The sequence below is a fragment of the Lagenorhynchus albirostris genome, chromosome 8 (assembly GCF_949774975.1).
Source record: "Lagenorhynchus albirostris chromosome 8, mLagAlb1.1, whole genome shotgun sequence".
NCBI classification, from domain to species: domain Eukaryota; kingdom Metazoa; phylum Chordata; class Mammalia; order Artiodactyla; family Delphinidae; genus Lagenorhynchus; species Lagenorhynchus albirostris.
In genome coordinates this window covers 23,330,571-23,352,333 of record NC_083102.1, presented here as the reverse complement: position 1 = coordinate 23,352,333, position 21,763 = coordinate 23,330,571, and the positions used below count along the sequence as shown (strand labels likewise).

General features: G+C 59.2%; 1 protein-coding gene across 12 annotated transcripts in view; it reads right to left on the bottom strand.

The window, feature by feature from the left end:
- IMPDH1 (inosine monophosphate dehydrogenase 1) overlaps positions 1-20,952 on the bottom strand; it is a 28,831-nt gene extending 7,879 nt beyond the window's left edge. For 2 of the 12 annotated variants that reach the window (XR_009541931.1, XM_060156751.1), the window contains exons 1-14: positions 20,813-20,952; positions 16,620-16,718; positions 14,474-14,522; positions 11,251-11,352; positions 11,033-11,107; positions 10,519-10,725; positions 10,280-10,367; positions 9,257-9,456; positions 8,522-8,612; positions 8,194-8,295; positions 7,070-7,294; positions 6,830-6,974; positions 6,387-6,530; positions 6,168-6,251 (exon numbers count right to left, since the gene is read on the bottom strand). Coding sequence is in view for 9 of the 12 variants with exons in the window: in XM_060156751.1 (XP_060012734.1) it covers positions 6,168-6,251; positions 6,387-6,530; positions 6,830-6,974; positions 7,070-7,294; positions 8,194-8,295; positions 8,522-8,612; positions 9,257-9,456; positions 10,280-10,367; positions 10,519-10,725; positions 11,033-11,107; positions 11,251-11,352; positions 14,474-14,522; positions 16,620-16,717 (1,610 nt within the window). In the remaining 3 variants the exon portion in view is untranslated. Of the gene's footprint in view, positions 1-2,247; positions 2,452-4,080; positions 5,191-5,581; positions 5,599-6,167; positions 6,252-6,386; positions 6,531-6,829; positions 6,975-7,069; positions 7,295-8,193; positions 8,296-8,521; positions 8,613-9,256; positions 9,457-10,279; positions 10,368-10,518; positions 10,726-10,938; positions 11,108-11,250; positions 11,353-14,473; positions 14,523-16,619; positions 16,838-20,812 lie in introns of those variants that run through there. The other 10 variants (XM_060156747.1, XM_060156746.1, XM_060156748.1 and 7 more) reach the window with 10 other exon arrangements.
- Positions 20,953-21,763: the final 811 nt, after the last annotated feature.

Below are 21,763 nucleotides of genomic sequence, written 5' to 3'. Positions count from 1 at the left end.
TGATTTCCTGAAGCTCGGACTCCGCAGTGCAGACACACGTTTTGTTTCTCATTAGTCCACTTTTCACCAAGAGGGAGCAGTAGGGAGGAAGAGGTTAAAATTGGGGTTGGGAGAGTGACGTGCAGGGTCACAGCCAGGTCCTTACGCAACATCCCCTCCTGGCTCCCTCCTCCTTTCCAGCGGCTCAGCCCCCGATGCCCTAGTCCTGACTTATCTTTTCTTCTCTGGGGAGAACCTCCCTACCTACCTTGACAGCATGTCAAACCCCTCGGAGCCTCAGATATTCCTGCCTCAGAGGGAACTCCCGGGGGCGAGGGGCAGAAGAGGGAGAAGCAAAAAGCCCTCTGCTATGAGAGACAAGGTCTCCTGGGTTGGATTCCTGCCTGGGGCAGCCCCTGTGCTTGGCCATCCTGAGGTCATCCTGCCCTGAAAGGTGAAGGGTGAGGTGGAGCAGCTGATGTGTGGGGTCAAAAGACAGGAAGCTGTTGGGGTGCCTGCGGGGGGTGCTCCTCTTTCCCCGGTTAGGATCACAAGTGGAGAAACCCAGGCAGAGGCACACAGAGAGGGAAAGGCTGGTGTCTACCCGTCCCAGGGTAATACTGCCCCTTGCAACCCACATGCCTTCTCCCTGACTTCAACTGAGCTGGGGATGTGGATGCCTTGGGAGCCAGACACCCTGGCTCCCAGCCCAGAAGCTGAGGCCGCCAATGGGCTTAAGAGGGCGTGGAGCGGCAGGCTGGGGACCAAGGTCTTCCTGACCCCGCCCATCTTCCCTCCTGAGCTGAGCTGCCAGGTGGTAAAGGAGGAGGCTGATGCAGGTGAGTCCGAACCCTGCAGGTGAGGGGCACTGCCCTGAGGACGACAGGTACGGCGAGCGGGGGTAGTAGGGCAGGGGCCCGGGAGAAGTTGCATCCTTTGACCTTGGCACTACCCTCTCACCAGATGCCCTTACTCCAAACTCCCCTCAGCTGCAGGCAGAAGGGCTGCTGGGGGTGCACTCGGGTGGATAGAACTGGCCCCTCAACCTCCAGATGGGGGGCAGCCTGTGGGTAAAGCAGGGCGGAGGACCAGAGATGCTGGAGTTGGGGCGTGTGTGGCCCTACAAGCCTGGAGGGATACTGAAGGAGCAAAAAGCTCTTCATAAGAGTGGAGGGGGGGCGCTGCCTCCCCACCAGCCCCCGGGGCTGGTCCCGCCTCCTCTCCAGACTGCACTTCCAGGTGTGAGGGGAGTGGGTGGAGGGAAAGGTTGAGGGCAGCTGAGCTGCACGCGGCTGGGGTGCTGACCCCTCCTCTCTGGGCTGGCTGACCAGTTCCTGATTGGCATTAGAACCACAGAAGCTTAAAGGGCCCTCAGAGGGCTAATCCGACCTCTCCTGAGCTACCCAGTCGTGCCATCGGAGAGCGATGTGTGGGGAAAGGTGGAGCCAGAGTTGACGGCCAACCACCACTCTTCACCTGTCCTCCAGGGTGCACCAGCCACGGCCCCGCTGCCACCCCCACCGATGTGACGGCGACCCAACTCCCCTGCTCCATCCACCTGTACTGCAAGCCGGGCCCCCTAGGGTCCCGGGGGCCCTGCCCCATGCTTATGCTTCTGCTCCTGCTATGGCTGGGGGCGCAGCCCGCTGCCCAGGCCAAGTACCTGCAGCCCTTCCTGGCCTGCGGCTGCGACGTGCTGGCCGTGGAGAGCATGCTGAGCTGCTTCCTGTGCCCGCACCAGGGCCTGGGGCAAGCTGCCCGAGTGCTGGCGCTGCTGTGAGGGCCTGGGGCACTGGCCAGCCGCCCACTGGCGATGCACACGCTCTCCCTGGGTGGCTACACCTTTGCACAGATTCTCCTGCTCGTGGGCCAGGACCTGGGGCGCCACAGCAGCGTGGCCCAGTGCCTGAGGTGCCGTATTTTCGACAGCCTGGACCGCATGGCGCTGGGTGAGTGTGCGGGGCAAGGGTGAGGGGGCACCTGGGCCACACAAACCAGGCTGGACTCCAGGCGGACAGGCAGTTCTGCCGACCAAGGGGTCTGTGATCTGCGTCTGTCCCAAATGCGGCTCTGGGTTTCCTCTGACCGTCCACCTGATGTGGCCTTCCTACCCGGAGCATCTGTTGTTTTGTCCCATCTGGGCCTCCCCCACTGTGGCTGAATTTACAACGCAGAGTGATCGTGTTGTCTGGGTCCAGCCTGGCGTGCCTTTATCTGCAGCCTCGATTAAGGCTAATTTACTAAGCGCCTGGAACTTTCCATACTCACTCACATAATCCCCACAGTGAGGCCATGAAGTAGGTGCTGTGCCTTCTGAAATTTTCTTAGGACACATGCTTTGCAGAGTCTCAGAAATCGGGTACAGTTGACTCTTGAACGACACGGGTTTGAACTGTTGCGCAGGTCCACTTATATGGGGATTTTTTCAGTAAATACGTACTGTAGCACTACAGGATCTGAGGCTGGTTGAATCTGCAGATGTGGAACAGATATGCAAATATGGAGAGCCAACTATAAAGTTATATGCGATTTTCAACTGCGTGGAAGGTCAACACCCCTAACCCCCACGTTGTTCAAGGGCCAACTGTAATTGGATGCACACAGGTTTCCTCTACAACAGTGATTTTCGAACTTTGGTAAATATCAGAATCACCTGGTGCTGAGTGACGATTCAGAGGCCCAGAGCCCATCCTGTTTCAGTGAGCCTGGGCCTCTGGGTTTTTAAGCTCTCTATGTGATTCTGATACCCACCACAATTTGAGGACCACTGTGCTCTAACTTCCTCTAGAAGGACCAAACTAATGCTAACATACCAAGTACAGGAAGGTTATTGTTACAAAGTAACCCATTCTGTTCCTCAGCTCTAACTGACCAACTACATCTAGTTCAAAAGGAAAACTCATGCAGAGTGACTGGGAATATCTCTAAAAATCCTTAGATCTTTTCCATCTCAATTCCTGGTCAAATTGCTTCCTGGATGGTTTCTGTAAAGCAGTGTGCAAGACAAACCATGAAACATGGCCTCGTTCTGGTCCATCCCCTTGCATCTTTTACAATCTCCTGGTATCCAGACATCCTTCTCCCACCCAGCTGGGTCACCTCAGACTCCTAGGTGCTCACCAAGGCCACAGATTCCAGGGCACAAGGCCTCTGGGGACTCTCGATGACCCAGTCACTTTACAACAACTCCTGGAGCCATTGCTGAACCAGTTCTGAACCCACCCAACAGTCCAGCACTTTCCTTCTTGTCCCTGAAGATGCCACAAAGCTGGAAAATGCCACAGAGAGAGGCTGACTCCAGGCCACGTGGCTCTTTTAGGAAGGGCCTGGGAGAGGGCAGTTACCGGCCCAGGATGCCAAGAGTGGGCTGAGGGAGCCCCTCCCTGGCAGTCATGGGGGTGTTTCCAGCTCTTCACTACCCACAACTAGGGCCTTCTGCCCCCTCTGCTTCCTGCCACCAGAGCATTCCCAGGCCATCTTCCTTGCTTCTGCCCCGAATGGTGTCTGTACCTGGTGGGACAGCTGGGTGCCCGCTGCCCAACTACAACAGAGGCAGAGAAGGCAATGTGAACATCCCAGGACCCCCAACTCTAGGGATACTCAGCAGCCCATGTGTCAGTGCTGTCCCCACCAGAAGGCGGGTCCTGAGCCACACATGACAATGGGCACTAGCCGCCTCTCCCTGGTACCCACAGGTGTGTCTCAGCTCATGAGACCGCAGGCCCCGGGCCCGGTGGTCAGGGCCACAGCCATGCGCGCGGGCTGCACCGTTCGGCATTACGAGGCTGCGGTGAGCGCTTTCTGGCAGCCGCCCGCGAGGCCCCCGACGCTAGTCCTCTACAGCCACGACGACCCCCTCTGCGACAGGGCCTGCCTGCAGGAGCTGCTGGCCAGCTGGCAGCAGCCGGGCAAGCCGGTGTGGGCGCAGGCCTGGGGGACCCCGCGCCACGCGGCCCACCTGCGCCAGCACCCCCTGGAGTGCCGCAGCACTCTCGCCACCTTCCCAGGGAGGCTCGGCTCTGATGGGGCTCCAGGCTCCAGCTTACCACCAGGGGAGGGGCTCGCTGTCCAGTGGACAAGGGACAGAGACAGGATGGCGGAGGCGTTGAAACCTCTTGATTTATTCAGAGTATTTAACATACAATGACGCAACTGTGACCCCAAAGTGTGCAAACTTAAAGCCTTCAACTGCAGCTGAGAGGAGAGGGCAGGGACGGTCCACCTGGGGGTGGGGGCGAGCCAGGAACGACGGGCCGCCTCCTCCCCAGGGCCAGGGACGGGGCGGCCTGAGGAGCAGGGCCCGGATAGTCCACAGCTGAGAGGAGAGGGCAGGGACGGTCCACCTGGGGGTGGGGGCGGGCCAAGAACGACGGGCCGCCTCCTCCCCAGGGCCAGGGCCAGGGGTAGGGGGCAGAGACCTCCCTCTGGCCTAGGTCAGGAGCCCAGAAGTGCCACATGGCTGAGGGGGCAGCAGCCCAGTAAGGGGCCAGAGGCAGGGCCAGGAGAGCACCGATTCTGGGGTGGGGGTTAGGGAGGGAGGTGCCCTACAGGAGAAGCCAGGAGGGGCCACGTGTCCCAGGGGTGGGAGCCGGGCCGGAGCAGGCTGCAGCAAGAAAGACCTGAGGCAGGCGCAGGGCCTGAGAGCCCAGGCTGGCTGGGCTCAGGGGGACTGAAGAAGGGGGAACCCGGGGGGCTCCCAGGGCAGCCCGGCCTGGGAGCAGTCCTGACTCTGCGGGGGAAGCCCAGGGAGGGGCCGCAGACCCTCAGGGCCTCCCCTCCTCTCTCCCTGGAAAGGAGCTGGGGAACCAGTAGTGCAAATCTGTGGACCACTCAGTTATGGAGGGAGGCTGTACCCAAAGGGGGACCCTGGGGCATGACCCCTCCGCCGCCTGGACCTCCACCACCATCCTCAGTACAGCCGCTTCTCATAACTGTGGGCACAAGGCAAGAGGGAAACTGAGAGTGGGTATGCGGGAAGGTGGCCTCACCACCCCAGACCCCCTTGCCCAGGCCAGCCCTGGGCCGCCGGGTGGCCCCCAGACTCAGGAGAGGCAGTGAGCTGCAGAAGCCTCTGCCTGTCAGCCACAGGGGGCGGGAGGGAATGAGAAGCAGGCCACGTGCCTCTGTCCGCCTCAGGCCAAGGCTCCCGGAAGAACCATGCCAGGCCCAGGGACAGCCATGCTCCTTCTGGCCACAGCCGCAGCTGGTGGACTGTCCTCAGTGCCGGGGTGGAGAGACAGCTCAGGAAGGCACGGCCCATCCTCACAGAGCAAGGTCAGGCCAATCTGAGCCTCTGCTTCCCACGTCTCCACCCCACCCCTGAAGGCACTGTGGCCTAGGTCCCTTGTGGTCACTGGGTCCAGTCCAAGACAGGACAGCCTCAGGCCTGTGGTCAGGGACATCTCTCTGCACCCCGGGAGGGGACGGTTCCTCTGGAGGAGGGGCCACCGCCAGCTGCCCCCAGCAAGATGCTAGTACTAGGGCCCATGTCCCACGATTACACCCCAGCACGCCCCCAACCCAACGCCCCGCCCCAGCCCAGGCCCCACCCAGACTGCCCCTGCTCTACTCTACGCCTGGCCCGGGCAGCGCGGTTACTTACACGGCAGAAAGGTATAGCTACGGGAGGATGGGGCAGAAAGAGACACAGGTTAGATGCCCGCCTATGCCTGGGGGGACAGGCCCTCTCGACCAGGGCGGGGCCGCATGCCTGCAACTACTGCTGCCAACTAGCACTGCCCCCGCCCACGGTCGCCCCAGCGCCGGCCCTGGCATCTGTCTCTCTGCCCTTCTCCCCGCCAAGGGCTCATGCCCCCAGCCTCCACCTGCCTGCCTGGTGCCGCCACCAGCCAGAGCCCAGCACCGCCAGCCCCTGCCACCAGCCACCAAGCTTCTGAGCAAGCAAGGGCTGGGGAGCCCAGGAGGGGCTGGAGGCCGCATCTCCCATGCCCGGCTCGGGGGAGGTGCCCGAGGGGATGGGAGGGCCTGCCTGCGTGGGGACTAAAGGACAGGGTTCAGGGTGGGCTGGGCCCTGTAGGAGAGGGTGATGGGGGTCATCCTGCAGCAGCCTCCATCCCTGGTGCAGATGGTCCTCGGGGTCCCTGAGACCTCGGCTCAGCCTCTGAACCACGGCCCCACCTGCCTGACCCAGTGCCAGCCAGCTGGGGCAAGGAGGCTGCCACACTTACGAGTGCAGGCCGTGGACACCACCCTCGATCTGAGCTGACATGGTCCGCTTCTCAAACTTGAGCTCTCCTGAGTACATCATGGACCTGCAGGCAGGGAAGTGGTGCAGGTCAGGGGCACCAAGGGTGGAGGAGAGAGAGAGAAAGGAAATGGGAAATACGGGGGCGCCAGGAGCCTCCCTGATGCCCCCCACCCGCTGCCCCTCTAGTCGTAGCACTCACCGCAGGACAGACAGGCTACGGGCACCGATATCCTGGCAGCCATGCTGGATGCCCGCTATGAGGTAGGGCACGAACTTCTGAATGGAGCCTTTGTCCTGGATGGAGCCCGAGACACCCTGCGCGATCTTCACCTTATCTCCCTCGCTGCACGGAAGGCGGGAAGACTGAGCCCCGCCACCATGGCTCAGGGGACCCCACCCCACCTCTCGAGGGTACCAGCAGAGGGGCTACCACCCAGAAGGACCCCCAAAGCCGCCGCTCCCTGGGCTACAGCATAAGTAAGCGTGGATTCCGAGTGAGGTGGCCCCGGCGCTACCCCAGGTGTGCAACGGGCCCTGTGCCGGGGGTTCCAGAACCGTGGCATGGAGGCCGGCTGCCACCTGGGGCAGCCAGAGGCTCGGGTGGACCTGCAGGGCTGGGAGCTGATCTGCCCGAAGTAGCACCTGAAGTAGCGCTTCTGGCTGCCGCTGCACTTCTCCATGGCGTCCAGCGAGCCCATGCCCCGGTACTTCTTGAGCCTCACGCCATCCGAGAAGAAGTACTCGCCGGGGGCCTCCGTGGTGGCAGCGAGCAGGGAGCCCATCATCACTGCAGTGGTCGGGGGGTCAGCGCCGCTAGCCCCATGGCCCTCCCAACCGCCCCCCCACCGGCCTGCCCGCTCCCCGGCAGACCTGCCCCCTCACCTGTGGAGGCACCAAGGGCCAGGGCCTTGACCACGTGCCCCACGGTCTGGATGCCACCATCGGCTATGACTGGCACCCCGAAGCGCCGGGCGTACTCAGCCACCTTGTACACGGCAGTGCCCTGGGGCCGACCACAGGCCATCACTGGGGACAGTACACAAGATGAAGGCGTCAAGAGCAAGGGGAGCCAGGTGCAGTACAGGCCCCTTTCTCCTTGTGCCCTGCCTCCACTGGGAGAAGGGACAGGGCTGGACGTTAATGTGGCAGAAACATAAGTGGCAGCAAATAACACCAGGGGAGCGCGCTCCAGGAACCTGGACCGCCCCACCTACAAGAGCACTACGGGGACTCCGGCGGCAGCATCAGCACTGGCCTCAGCCTCACCTCTCTCCAGGCACTAGTTCCCTTACAAAGTTACTAGAGTTAGGTACTCACAGCCTCCTTTGGGATATTGGCTTGCATTTCTTTAAGTTTAATTGTCCAAGGTCCTTAAGTGTTACATTTCTAAGCGAGAATTCTAAGGAACCAGCACTTATCTAAGGATGGATGCAAGGCTGGATAAAGGAGAAAAGAAGACTTCTCTGGTGGTACCTTTGTTTGTTTTGTTCTTATTGCACCCCAAGGTTTAGAACAACGCCCAACACACAGCAGGTCCTCAATTAACATTTGTTAATTTGTGGAGAAGGCCCACATCTCACCTCAGGGGTCAGCTAATGCGAAGGTAGACAGTTAAAAGCAGAGGCTTAGAGACCAAAGTGGGAAGATGTTTTGGGCAGAGAAGACCAAATGGGTCATTCAGCGTTTGGGAGACATGACCAGACGTGACCAAGGGGCCAGACACACCAGTCTTGGGCCTGCAGATTGGGCTTCCTTGACCAGAATCTGAGAAGCAGACTGGCACACGCCCCAAACTCACGGTAACCTCATCGCACACCTGCCTCCCCCCAAGTCAGTGGGCCAGACAGGCAGAGTCTGAGCCTGGGTCACCCCTGAACCCACCATCCCAGAAAGGGGCCTGGCTGAGTGAGCACTCTGCGTGCATCTGTGGAGCGAGACTGAGGCCCCAGGGCCTGTGGAGGGCGACTGGAGCGTTCTAAGTGGCAGCCACTCACTCTCCTACTGACACCCACCTTCCTGGGTGATGCAGATGGAGCCGCAGCCCATGCCCACACGTAGCCCGTCCACACCAGCATCAATCAGGTTCTTGGCCTGAGCTGCTGTCACCACTGGGGGGGAGGGGGAGTGGGAGAGGAGGAACAGTGTGAGGATGGGTTGCCCCTGCCCTGCCCGGGGGCTTCCTGGGACCCCAGTCTACACCTCCCCTTCACCTACTGTGACCAAAGCCCATTCATTCAGCTCCCTGCCCCTCCATGCCAAGAGCGATGCCATCACCAGGGAATGCCAAAGGACAGAGAAAGGTTACACAGTGAGGGGGCAAGGGCCAGCACTCACCATTCCCCCCAATCACCTGGAGGCGGGGGTACTTCTGCTTGATGTAGTGCACCATGGCGATCTGATACACAGAGTTCCCTTGGGATGAGTCCTGTGAGAAGGGGGACAGGAAAGCTTAGGCTTGGGGGCCGACAATCCTCACTGAGGGAGGGGGTCTTAAGTGGACAAATCCTGAAATTGTATCAAAGATACATGAGAACACACCTTTGTCTTTTTCTGGGAAGACAATGGACAGTTCTCGGCCGAGTCTCAAAGGGGCCTGCCTTCCCCCAAAGGTTAAGCACCCCTAACATACAGTCTCACAGCAGACAAAGCCTTTTCATACCCACAATATGGACTGGTTCTCACAGCAAAGAGATGGTGCCTGCGGTCGTATCCACTTCCCACCAACTCACGAACCAAACAGAATTACTTAACCTGTTGAGCCTCGGTTTCCCCCTGTGACAAATGGGCATGGTGATCGTACCTCAGGGGGCTGTTGTGAGGACTGAGTTCATCTGCATAAACGCCTTAGTGCAGCGCCTGGCAAGTGGGAGGTGCTCACTGAATGTGAGTGGTAACTATTAGGGCCAAGTTATGAGCGCGAAGGGCCCCCAGAGGGGTCCCAGTTTGTTCTGAGCTGTCAGAGTACCAGCGACCCTCTCAGTTCTGACCCCGGGCTTAATTAGAGGTGAACCTGGTCTTCATAAGCCTCAACTCTACTGAACAGCCCCTGCTCCAGGGCAGTGTCCGTACCAGCACTATGACGTCGGCGCCTGCCTGGGTGAGCAGGTCCAGGCGGTATTTGTCATCCTCACGGGTGCCCACGGCCGCCCCGCACAGCAGCTGCTTGTGGGAATCCTTGGAGGCCAGAGGGTAGTCCCGGTTCTTCTTCAGGTCAGTGCGGGCAATGATGGCCACTAACTCATCTCGATCATTGACAATGGGCAGCTTCCCTGACAAGGAACGCAGGGGTGAATTGAAGGAGCAGGCTTCTGAGGGTGGGGTAGGGGGATAGTGAGAATGAAAATGGACCAGGCCAGAGATTCCACTGCAGTACCCAAACCAACCACTAGGTGACAGCACCCACCCAGGAAGCGCTCCTAGGGACCTGGCTCTCTGCCCAAGGAACAGGAAGCAAAGAAACCCAGTTCCTGGAGCTCTTCCTGCCCTGTGGCCTGGCCAGGCTCAGTGGGCAGCCCCTGAGCACTGGCAGCCTTTCCCCTGAAGGGCCACAGGCCACAGTGGTCAAAAAACTCCTAGCTAGGGCACAAACACGAGGCTATCCTGCAGGGAGGAACGTGTGTCCTGCCCACCACCACCCCAGAAAACAATCCAGTACGGGCCAGGGGAGCATTTCCCAGTAGGTCCCACAGGGGCCTAATGAATATTATGTCAACAGCCTCAATGTCAAATAAATTTAACCACAAGACTTCTCAGAGCCTTTGATAAAGTAACGTACAATTCTTTATGCAAGATGGGGCATACAGAAAAGCAGCATTTTTCAGACTTATAAGAACACGGAGCCCTTTTTTCATGAGTGTTTCACAGGACTAGTCGTTTTGGGAAATATACTGCGAAGACGCCAAATAAGGGATGGGCTTTCCTGAGCCGGGAAAAAGACCTCAGAAGTCACGCTCCAGCCTGACATCATTCAAACCTTCCCTGAGGCCCAGCCTAGTTGCAGGGACAACCTGCAAGGCTGTGAGGGAACAGGGGGCTCCGGGGTGCGGGGAGCCGGGCTGGGGGGTCTCGCATTTTCCGCCTCCTCCCTGGCACCTTTCTTGCTGCGCTGCAGGATCTCGTTTGCCTCTTTCAATGTCACACCCGCTGGAGCCACCACCAGCTCATTCCGCGGTGTCATCACCTGTGGGGCAAGGAACATGTGCCTGCAGGTTGGCAGGTGAGAGAGAAGGGAGCCAGGCCTCCCTCTGGTCCCTGGTCACAGGCACCGGCCTGAGGCCCCGGGATGTGCGGTCCTCTCTGCCCCAGCCATGCTCTCCCTGCCCCGCGGGTACCTCACTGAGGAGGGTGGTGTGGTCCTTCTCGGCGAGGAAGTCGATGTCTCGGGAGGTGACGATGCCCACCAGCTTGCTGCCCATGGTGCCCGTCTCAGTGATGGGGATGCCAGAGAAGCCATGCCGGATCTTGGCCTCTAGCACGTCACCCACGGTGTGCGAGGGGCTCAGCACCACAGGGTCCGTGATGAAGCCCTGTTCAAACTTCTGCGGGCAGAGACAGGGGAAGGAAAAGGCTGGAAGAAAGCTGGAGGTGTGTACAGTCTGGCCACAGGGGGCCGAGGGTCTCCTGGCTGTGCCACAGGGGAGCCAGGGCCCGCCATGGGGCAAGAGGCCAGTGGGGAAACGAGGGCTGAGCCCTGCGCTCCCACTGTGGAGAAGGGCAGACAACACCCCACAGCCAACAGCCAGGGAGCGCACCGGCCCGCAGAGCTGGCAATGGGAGGTTGGGAGGGCCTGTGAGGCGGAGGCTGCCAGAGGGCATCTTCTTTCTCATGACGGGCCTGGTACTCGCCTTGACCTTTCGCACCTCGTTGGCCTGGAACTCTGGAGTGCAGTTGTGGTGAATGAAACCGATACCGCCCATCAGCTGGGGTTGAAGGGAAGAATGGTCAGAGCCAGGGGGCCAACCCTCCTCACTCTGCAAACCCCGCCTCTGATTCCAAGTCCTCCTGACGCCCACCCCACTTGGTCCTCTTGGCCCTGGGGTCCCCACCCGGGTGCTCAACTCACAGCCATGGCGATGGCCATGTCAGCCTCTGTCACAGTGTCCATGGGGGAGGAGATGAGTGGCGTCTTCAGCGTGATCTTCCGAGTCAGGGCTGAAGTCAGGTCCTGAAGGTGGAGACACAGGCTATGTGAAAAGTTTTATCATTCATTTGACAGACATTTACTGAGCTGCTATATGTACCTGGCACCAGGACAGGCCCTGGGCATACAGCAGTGAGCAAGGTGCCTGAGGTCTCTGCTACCTCTTCCAGAGCTTATACTCGGAAGGAAAAATGACACACACGAAACGTGCACGAGGCGATTCCAGTTGGGGTGATGGCTCCAAAGGCAACAAACGAGGCAAAGTGACCACTGGAGAAAGAATGTGGGGATTAGGGAAACCTCTTTCCTGGGAGGCGACAGATGAAAACTAATCAAGAGAAAGTCCCCAAAGAGGGACTGTTGTTTCAGGCTGAGGGAGCTGTGTGTGAAACCCCGCCTCTGATTCCAATTCTCCCTGAGGTGCGTTTAAGAAAGAAAAAGCTAGTAGAGTGGAGGGAAGGGAAAGAGGCGGGAGCTGAGGGCTCAGAGGCAGGGGGCAGGTCAAGGATATGCAGCCTTGAAAGGAGGCTGCATTCAATTTTGAGATGAGAATCCACTGGAGGACCTCAGGCGGAGGAGAGACATGATCTGATTTAAAGAGGTCACTCGGGTTCCGATGTGGGGATGGGATTCTAGGTGACCAGGCCTGAAACAGAGAGACCACCAGGGAGGCTGCTGACAGGTCCAGGTGGGAGATGCTGGGCACTGGGAATGTGGAGGCGTGGGAAGCAGTCTATTAGACATCCAGTCCAGGGGAATAGGTGACTAAGGGTCTGCAGCTCAAGGGAGAGCTCAGGACTGCAAGGATTTTCAGGAAGCATTTGCCTGTGAGTGGCAGCCAAGGCCAGATCACAGATTCCTCTGAGATTCAGGCCAACAGCTGTGGATCCTAGCCCTCAAAACTCTCAGACACAGACTTTGCTATATAATTTTTTGGAGACACAAAGGCCCCTGCGGTCCATTCCCAGACCCTGGCTGAGAACCCTGGCCCTGCAGTCTAGAAAACTGCCCCTTTTCCTCTCTGATCCTAGCACAGGAGAAGAGCCACAGCCTCCTGACATGGGCCATAGGACAGGGAGACCCTTGACGGCCAGGGGGGCTTCTCCCATCCCTCTCTTCCTTGCACCCTGCCCAGAATCTGGCACAAAGCCAGGGTGCTCAGAAACGGAACAGCCAAACCAAGAAGGCTTCCTGGCTGCTGTCACAAGGGGAATATATCCAGAACAGTCCTCATTTCCCCCTGAAAAATCTGTCTGGGTCAGCACTGGCTACACAGGCTGGACATGAGCTTCCCCAACGTATGAGTGATCCAGGGACACTCGGGCCCTCTGGCATTTCATGAGAATCAGACCTGAATACATATCAATGATAACAGCAACAGAAAAACTTTTTTTTTAATGTGTATTAATTTATGATAGAATAGTCTAACTTTTCCATGAAATGACTTACGCCCATCAGTATTAGCCCCTGGGCTCCTGTAGGTTTGTCATATGTTAACTGTGTAAAGGACGTTGGTCATTCACCTGGTTTATTGCTGAGCCCCTCCAGTTAAGGGAGGCACTGTTTCCTTGTATTTGTCCACAACCTAACTTCTTTTTTTTTTTTAAACCTCATCTCTTTTTCTTTTTTTTAATGTTTTTAATTTTATTTATTTATTTTTGGCTGTGTTGAGTCTTCGTTGCCGTGTACAGGCTTTCTCTAGTTGTGAGCAGGGGCTGCTCTTTGTTGCAGTGTGTGGGCTTCTCATTGCGGTGGCTTCTCTTGTTGCAGAGCACAGGATCTAGGCACATGGGCCTCAGCAGTTGTGGCGCGCAGGCTCAGTAGTTGTGGTGCACGGGCTCAGTAGTTGTGGCGCGCGGGCTTAGTTGCTCCGCGGCATGTGGGATCCTCCCGGACCAGGGCTCGAATCTGTGTCCCCTGCATTGGCAGGCAGATTCTTAACCACTGTGCCACCGGGGAAGCCCCACAATCTAACTTCTTCAAACCCTCTTGCCAGTTCTTATATATCATGGATCCACAGACAAGTCTGTCCACCTCTTCCAAAGTCTCCATAATCTTACTGGCCTCTATGATGTCTTTGCTTAGCACTTCAGACAAAATCCAGTAAGTAATAAAGCAGCCACACCCACGTGCATGCCCACCTCCTCCCTGGGCCTTTCCCCCCACCGCCCCCGCGGTACGCGGGCCTCTCACTGCTGTGGCCTCTCCCATTGCAGAGCACAGGCTCTGGACGCGCAGGCTCAGCGGCCATGGCTCACGGGCCCAGCCGCTCCGCGGCACGTGGGATCCTCCCGGATCGGGGCACGAACCCACGTCCCCTGCATCGGCAGGCGGACCCCCAACCACTGCGCCACCAGGGAAGCCCCTCTCTGGGCCTTTTTGAACCTCACCTCAGGCTCTGTCAGTGAGCCCTCTGGCCTCAGGCCAGGCCCACCTCTCAGGATATCCCCAAATCCCCATAGCTGCCTCTAACCCATTAGGCATAATCCACTGACTGTGCCAGTTTCTCTGACAGCACTGAAGGTTACGTCCACCACATTCCCAAGAAAAGTCTCTCCCGGGAATTCCCTGGTGGTCCAGTGGTTAGGACTCTGCGCTCTCACTGCTGAGGGTCCGGGTTCAATCCCTGGTTGGGGAACAAAGATCCCACAAGCTGCAAAAGAGGCAAGGTGTAGCTTTTTAAAAAAAGAAAAGTCGGGCTTCCCTGGTGGCGCAGTGGTTAAGAATCTGCCTGCCAGTGCAGGAGACATGGGTTCAAGCCCCGGTCCGGGAAGATCCTACATGCCACGGAGCAACTAAGGCCGTGCGCCACAACTACTGAGCCTGCGCTCTAGAGCCTGCGAGCCACAACTACTCAAGCCCACGTGCCACAACTACTGAAGCCCGCACGCCTAGAGCTTGTGCTCTGCAACAAGAGAAGCCACCGCAATGAGAAGCCCACGCACCACAACGAAGAGTAGCCCCTGCTCGCCGCAATTAGGGAAAGCCCGCGCGCACAGCAATGAAGACCCAACACAGAAAGGAAGAAAGGAAGGAAGAAAGAAAGAAAGAAAAAGTCTCTCCCACACCCCGCCCTTGAGCAAGAGATCAGCCTCTGGCACCACATACACAGCCCCTCTACCCCATCAGTGGAAGAGGTACTCACCACCTCATCAGCTGTGAAGTCTATGAATCCTGGGAGAATCAGGAAATCGCTGTGAAGAGAGGAGAGTGACTGTTCCTGGGTGAGGAGGGGTCCCTGAAAAGGGCAGGGCCTGCCACGCCAGGGGAAGCAGCACGGGGGTGGGGAGACGGGCAGAGCCTCTGAGCCCCGTGCCATGTCAGGACTGAACCACCCTCATGCCCCTCGCTAGCATCTTGTCGACTTTAGCCCAGAGAGCTAGAGCCAAAGGCAGCGTAAGCTCTGTGGTCCTAGGGCGCCACCAAGGCAGTGGGCCCCAAATGTCCATTGCCTTCGGGCTCAGAGTTCGTCTGGGAACCTAGACGTTCCCATAATGCTGCACACAGCAGATATGGTGCCTGCCCTTGAAAACTTCTCGATCTTGAGAGAGGGAGACAATAAATAAACACAGAATATACCTGAGAACAGTTTAGTAGGGCAGCATGGCATGAACACCACACAGCACAGGACAAGCTGCACAGCCCAGTGCCAGGGCTGCTGAGTCACACACGGTTCAGAACAGCACAGAGGGACCCCAGGGGGCTGAGTGCGGGGCATGTTCTGACAGAGCAGGCGTTGCTAAAGGTTTGCCCAGTTGGACGGGAGCAGCCAACAGACATGGCCTGGGATGGGAAAGGGGAGGAAGGGGCCTTATAGTTAGGACCAGGACGCTGGGGGCCCAGCCAAAGCATGGCAGTGGTCAACACTAGCGCGGAAAGGGAATGCAGGCCTGCGTGGGTAAGGCAAAGCACAGTGTCACTGCCCAGGAGCCCTGACAGGTTCAATTTCCCTGAAATCACAGGGCCTAGACAGACACAACCAAAAGCAAATGCCACATGGTGTTCAGGAACACCCCCAACCAGACTAAGCAAAGCCATCGGGCACCCCAGGGCAGGAAGGAAAAGCTATGGGGTGGACGGGAGGGGTGGGGTCTTTAATTTGCCCCAAGGCCTACAACAATTTCCCTAGGAGACTCCACGGAAACTATATCATAGATACTCTATCCCCCCTCATCAAAGACCACCAAAGAAATAAAGAATCTTCACTGCCCCTGTCCCTTGGCGGCCCTTCTTCTGTACAGTGAAGAGGCCTCTGTGGCTCACTTAGAGGCAGGGAAGAAATGCTGGAGTCTGGGCCTCTCGGCATTTTCTAGGTATTATATACACCCCTCACCTGGCCCACACCCCAGCTACTCTGACAAGGAAGAGGAGACACTCCTCAGGAGTGACTGGGTATCCTGGTGTCCAGGGAAACCGCCTGCCAAGCAGGAGTGCTTACAGGCAAAGGCAGGAACTGGCAGGAGACGGGGCAGGGATGCTCTTGGCTCACCAGCATCCTCACTCCACCCCAGTCCCAGGTCCTGATGCTCTTTCCTGGCATCACAGTCCTGCAGCCAACAGAAGAGCTAGTGCCAGGCCTGCAGCCAACAGGACAACGGGCCCAGGGCCCACGGAAAAGCACGTTACGCCAGAGGCAAATGGATAGGTCTTGTCCTCCTCAAAAATCCTGGGTGAGGTGGGCTTGGGTGGGTGATAGTCAAAGAATACTCATGCCCGAGGGGCACCAGTACTAACTTGTAGGCAGCCAGGGGCACAAGTGAAAAGACGGCTGGACTGGACGGTGGAAAAAAAGAGCCATCCCATCTGCCCAGCTGGGCATCTCCTGGGGGCAACACCCAAGCAGCTGCCTTAGCTGGGCTCCAGGGCCCCCTCTGCCCTCGTGGTGACGCTGGGAGTTGAGAGGGTGTCGTGGACCAAGGTCTGGGAAAAGTCTCCATTACTCCCACATCTCGCGTTCCCACACGCCCCAAGGCCCCTCCATGCGGCCAAGATGCCCGTGAGAGGAGGAAGCGGGCAGGCCGGACCCGGATCTAGCCAGAAACGGGGCATGGCACCGAGGGCCGCGATGTCGCTGTGCCACGTCCGTCTGCTCTCGGCGCGGGCCGCCTTCCTTCCCTTGCCCAGCCCTCCTCCCCCGCCCCCCGCCCAAGTCGCTCAAATCGGGCCGGGGACGCGGGCGTCACCAAGGGGGGAGCTGTGCACGTGCAGGGCCGGGGCCGGGAATGGGGGGGGGGGGGATCACGGCGCGTTAGTGCGCGCACCCAGGTAGGGCCGAGGCCCCCAGCGCTTACTTGTAGGTGAGGCCGTCGGCGTTGGCGAACAGCTGCTGCGCAGTGAGCCCATCCTCGGGCACGTAACCGGTGCCGCCGCTGATCAGGTAGTCCGCCATGCTGCCAGAAAACACCGCGACCCGACATAAACACCCGCGCGGGCCACCCCGCTACCGCTGCTGCCGCTGCTGCTACTGCTGACGCCGCGCCACGGCCACGCTGCCGCCGCGGGCAGGGAGGGCCGGGGGCGGGGGCTGCGGCAGCGGCGGGGCGGGCCCAGGGCGCCGCCCTCCCCTCCCGCCCCTCCCCCGGGAGCCCGCCGCCCCCTCCGCCCGGAACAGCACAAAGAGCCCCGCGGAGCCCGGCCCAGCCGCCGCCGCCGCGCGCACGCCCAGGACCGCCTGCAGTGGCACAGCGGCCACTCGGGACCGGGGCGGGGGAGGACGTGTGGACCCAACGGGAGGAGGGGGCTGAGCCAGGCCGGGACACGCCCCCTCCACCGCCCCACGTCCCGCCTCCTAGGCTCCCCGCAGCGCCTCCCCCAGGCCCTCCAGCATCCTGGGCCACCCCAAGCCATACGACCCCGCCGGCCTGAGTCTCCCCTGGCCCTACTCCCCAGCCCCAGGGTTACCTCTCACACGGTTTACCTTTCCCAAGACTAAGGCTCAGACTTTAACCAGGGCCTGGAGCCCTGAGGAACTGGTTTGGGCTGACAGCTCCCCAACGCAGCAGTTTGAGGTTGTACCCTCCGGGCAGTGCACCCGCCCGTGCTCCCCACAACCGGGCATCAGTCCTACGGGTCAGGCACCCTTAACAATGACAATCCCTGACCTTTGGGTGGCCTTGGAGCCCTCTGCAGTTTACAGGCGTTTTTCATAAATGATCACATTTTCTCTACAATCTACTAATTGCCAATTATTAGGTGTCCCACCCCACCCCTGCTTTACAGATGCAAAACCTACAGTTCAGGAGGGGTTGGAGACAGGTACTACCCCTGATCCAATGCTTCAGTCCTACGTCCTGTCTCATCCCCAGATCAAAAAGTAGTGTGGATACCGTAGGTTTTAACCCCAGAGGGGAAAGTTTGCTTTTATTTGGGAGGGTAGCGTGGTGGGAAGGTGAGGGAGGATCACAGGCCTGGCCTAGGCAAGTATGTATACATATAAATTAGGGCAGAGGCTAGGGAAGTTTTGAGAATTTCCCAAAGCAGACATTTGGTGGCCCCGGATGCCCAGCAAGACCCAGATTTCTACATGAAGGTAGTAAGATCAGGTAGCAAGTTGATTCACATGGGAGGAGGTGGGGTGTCAGCGGGCAGACCCTCCCTCTTTGCGTGACCAGAACTACTAACGCTACTGCCTGACCAGAAGCCAGAAAGTGATTTCCACCCCTCCCCCACACCCTCTGCCCCAGGCCCAAATGCCTCGCTCTCCTCCCTCTGTCCTCCTTTGGTCCCTATGGCTCATTTCTCGGTGAAGTGAGGGAAAGCCGGGCCAGGGACACAGTCCTCTCTCTGGCAAGGCGGCTGTCTGTGGTACTCCTTCCATCCCCAGCCCTCGAGGCTGGGTTTGTTTACCTCTCACCAGTGTGGTGGCAGCCAGGCCCAAGGGAAACTCCCTGGGATGCCCAGCCCCCCCAGTGACGCCCGGGGACCCTGCCAGGAAGACACAGCCTGTTCTATCTGTGTGCAGAGGGGAGGGGAGGCTTCCCACAGAGCTGGGGTGATGAGGCCTGTGAGACTGAGAGTGCTGCAGGGGGCTCACAGATGTCCACAGTGCCCTCTTTCTTACTGGGGGGGACCAGAAAAATCACAGGCGCCCAACCTTCCCTCTCCACCCAGGGAGCCCCAAGGAGGCTCCTGATGGGGGCCTCTGGAGGCCCTCTGGTGTTGAGAAGGGGGGAGAGGGCCTGCTGGGGTTCTTTGCTGAGTGGGGATTGGGGCCAACTTGCTAGGGATGCCTGGGACGTACTTGATCCCTCAGCACTCACAGAGTCATCCGGAGGGCCTGAGCCATATGGGGAGGAGGGTTATCCTGAGGGGACCAGCACTAGGACCTCCTACCGGCCACCTGGAGGCAGAGCAGTGAGACCAGCCACAGAAAGCACCTGGCCACTCAGGGCTGTCCTGGGCACCTTTCTAGCCATAGAAGGATGGGGCTAGGATAGCATTGCAGGCACAGCACACGGGCTACCCCTGTGGTCTCCCTGGGTCTCTGAGGGACCTGCCCTGGGTCACTATCTCCTGCAACTAGGGTACTATTCAGGGTTCCACCAGGGCTGGGGCCCAGGACAGCAGCTGGGTTCTGCCATCTCAGTTGACCTTAGCATGACACCTGCCCCAGCGTAGAACTCAGAACCAGAGGAGGAGGCTGCCAGGCTGAGTTGTGGGGAGAGTCCTCTTCCTGGCGGCCACAGACCTCACAGCCCCATACCCGTCTCCTCCTGCTTTGACCTGTGTCAGGGCTCCTCATTACTCTAAGCTGCTGAGCTCAGCCCTGGGTTAGGCTGTCCTCTTCCAGAAACTGTTAATCCCCCCCCCAGCTTTCCTCCTCCCTCTTCCTGATCTTCCCCCCCCCCCCCCCGCTGCTTCCTCCGTGGGGAGGAGACACCAGGCAACCAGTGGCCTCCTCAGCTCGAGGAAGGGCTGTCGGTCCCCTGAGGCTCCACACCTAGCAGCTGCGAGGGCAACGGAACAGAACAGACCCAAGCCCCTTCAAGCCCCTTCCTTAGGACAGGGGGGGCACCCATAACCAGGCAGGGAGCCCAGAGGTCTCTTTCTAGTCTGGGGCTATTTGAAGGGACAAGATTTCAAAACACTTCCGAGGGGAGAGGTGGGGTGGGGGAGTGCTAATAACACTGTTGACCTGGGTTAGGGGACATAGCTTGCCCAAGTTCAAGCCAGAGAGCAATAACTCTGGCCTCAGACCTAGACTTCTCACGGAACCCTGTCCTCTTCCCACAGCTTTAAGCTAGTGATGGCAGATGGAGGTCTAGCCAGCAGGTTTTGAATCTCATTACACCACCTGGCTGGGTCTCAGGTTTTACACAGACTCTTCAGAGTCTGGTGGGGGTGTGGGGATAGTACAGGTGCAGAAGTACAATCTGGAGAAGGGATGCTCCTGGTGTTCTGAAATGATACTTTTGCAATACCTTCTCCAACCAAGGCACTGCTTCCATCAAGGTCCCGTGTGCCCCAGCACACTCTCTCACCTCCTGTAGCTTCTCTCTACTGCCCTGGACCCTGAGCCCCAGTAGCTGGATTTCTAGGATGGGAGGAAGGGTACAGTTGCCAGAACCACTGTCAATTCTAGAGAGCCAGCCTGCGGGGGCAGGAGGGGCCAGCCTTCACCCAGCAGCCCCTTAAGCCGTTAAAAGTTCTTACATAAGAGGCCAACCCCTGGGCAGAGCTGCAGGGCTAATTCCCCCAGACCACCGCCCACCCCACCCCCCCAAACCCAGCTTCCAGGTCACCTCCCCAAGCTGCTGAGCACCAACAGATGGGACAGGGAAAGAAGTCCAAATCCTCTGGACCGGAAGGACAGTGGGATTGCATTTCAAGCTGCGATACAATCCAGAGATTAGCCACTGTCTCCTTTTCAGTCAGTCCCCTGGGGCCCAGATCAACACCTCCACTCTTCCTCCAGTGACCCTAACAGACCCCAGCAGGGTAAGGGCAGAGGGGGTTTTGAATCTTAGGAGAGACCCTGGGGTGAGCTGCACTGGCCGTCTCATCAGACCTCAGTGAATGGTGAGGAGGGGACGGTGTCCTCACTCGACTCCGAGGAGGCCCTCCATCTGGACACCTACACCTGCCAGGAAGACTCTGAAGATAGTTCTAGGAGGAAACGGCTAAGGAGGAGTAAGCAAAGTTGGACATGGACTCCAATACGCTCGGTTTGAACCCCAGGAGTTGGAGCCACTTGGCTCAGGTGTGTAGTTGAGGTCAGATCCAGGACTAAAATTTTAGGGATCGTTCTTCCGACCTGCTCCCCGGTGCAACACAGCACTGAACCTTTTCCACACTGCCCGCCTGCATCCCCCAACCAAAGCTGAGTGCGGGGCATCTGAGCCCGGTTTCAGGAAGTGAGAGCTTGAGGCGGTAAGAAAGCATGGGTGGTGGGACCTACTCTTCCCCTCCCCCGCAGCGCTGCCTGGTTCCCAGAGCCGCCGCGCCCGCCCCGGATGCGCCCCGCGCGCTCTGCCCTGGGCGTCACCTCTCAGGCTCGTAGCCGGCCTGCAGCAGGCGGGCGCTGTACCGCTGCGCCGCCGTCTCGTGTCCCGGGTGCTGCCGGGCTCCGGGCTCCGGAACATCGGCGGCTCCGCCTCCCTGCAGCGGCGGTGGGAGCGGCCCCGACCCGGCTGGCGGAGCGCGCGGCTCCTCCATGCGGACGCCGCGGCTCAGGGCGGGTGGGCGGGAGCCCCTCCGCCTAGAGGCTCCCCGGCCCGGGCTAGGGAGTGAGCGCAGCCCAGTCTGGTCCGGGGAAGGGGCGGGGCCGCCGAGGCGGGGCCTGCGTGCCGGGGGCGGGACTCGAGTGCCGGGGACCTGGTCGCTCGCGGGAGGGAGTCCGCTGGGCTTTCCGCGCTGGCAATGCTCTCCCACCGGCCACTCTACGCGGCTGCCCAGATTCAGCTCGTCTCTCCCATCCCCGGATCAGCCACAGGATACTGGGAGACGGAAGTGGAACTGCAGAGGACCTCCACCCTTTCCCGCCGTCCAGACCTTCCAGTTTCTCCTGGCCCCTTCTAAGGAAAACCAGAAAAGAGCGCAGAGTATTATCAGAGGCCAGAGTTTTCTTCGCGTCTTGTGTGGGCGCCTCTGCCTCTTGCGAACGAAGGCACGGTCCTTTGAATCGCCTCCTACCGGCCAGCCGCAGACCTACCTTGCTAGGGCAAGATAGGCGGGGAGATTATCCATCTTCCTTTGCCTACTGCCCCCTTTGCCTGCTCAACACACTCCTTTAGACAGGAGGAAAACAGATTTTCCTTAGCCCTTACCTGCCACTACGTGAGGAAAGAACAAATAAGACTGCAGGCTCCTTAAGGAAAAGGGCCTTCTCTTCCCTCGCCTGGGGTACCCCATAACCAGGGAGTGGGGTTGAGCACACAGGTGCTCAAACTTCTTCATCTACTGACTAGAAAGCATACTTTTTCCACTTTCATAATTG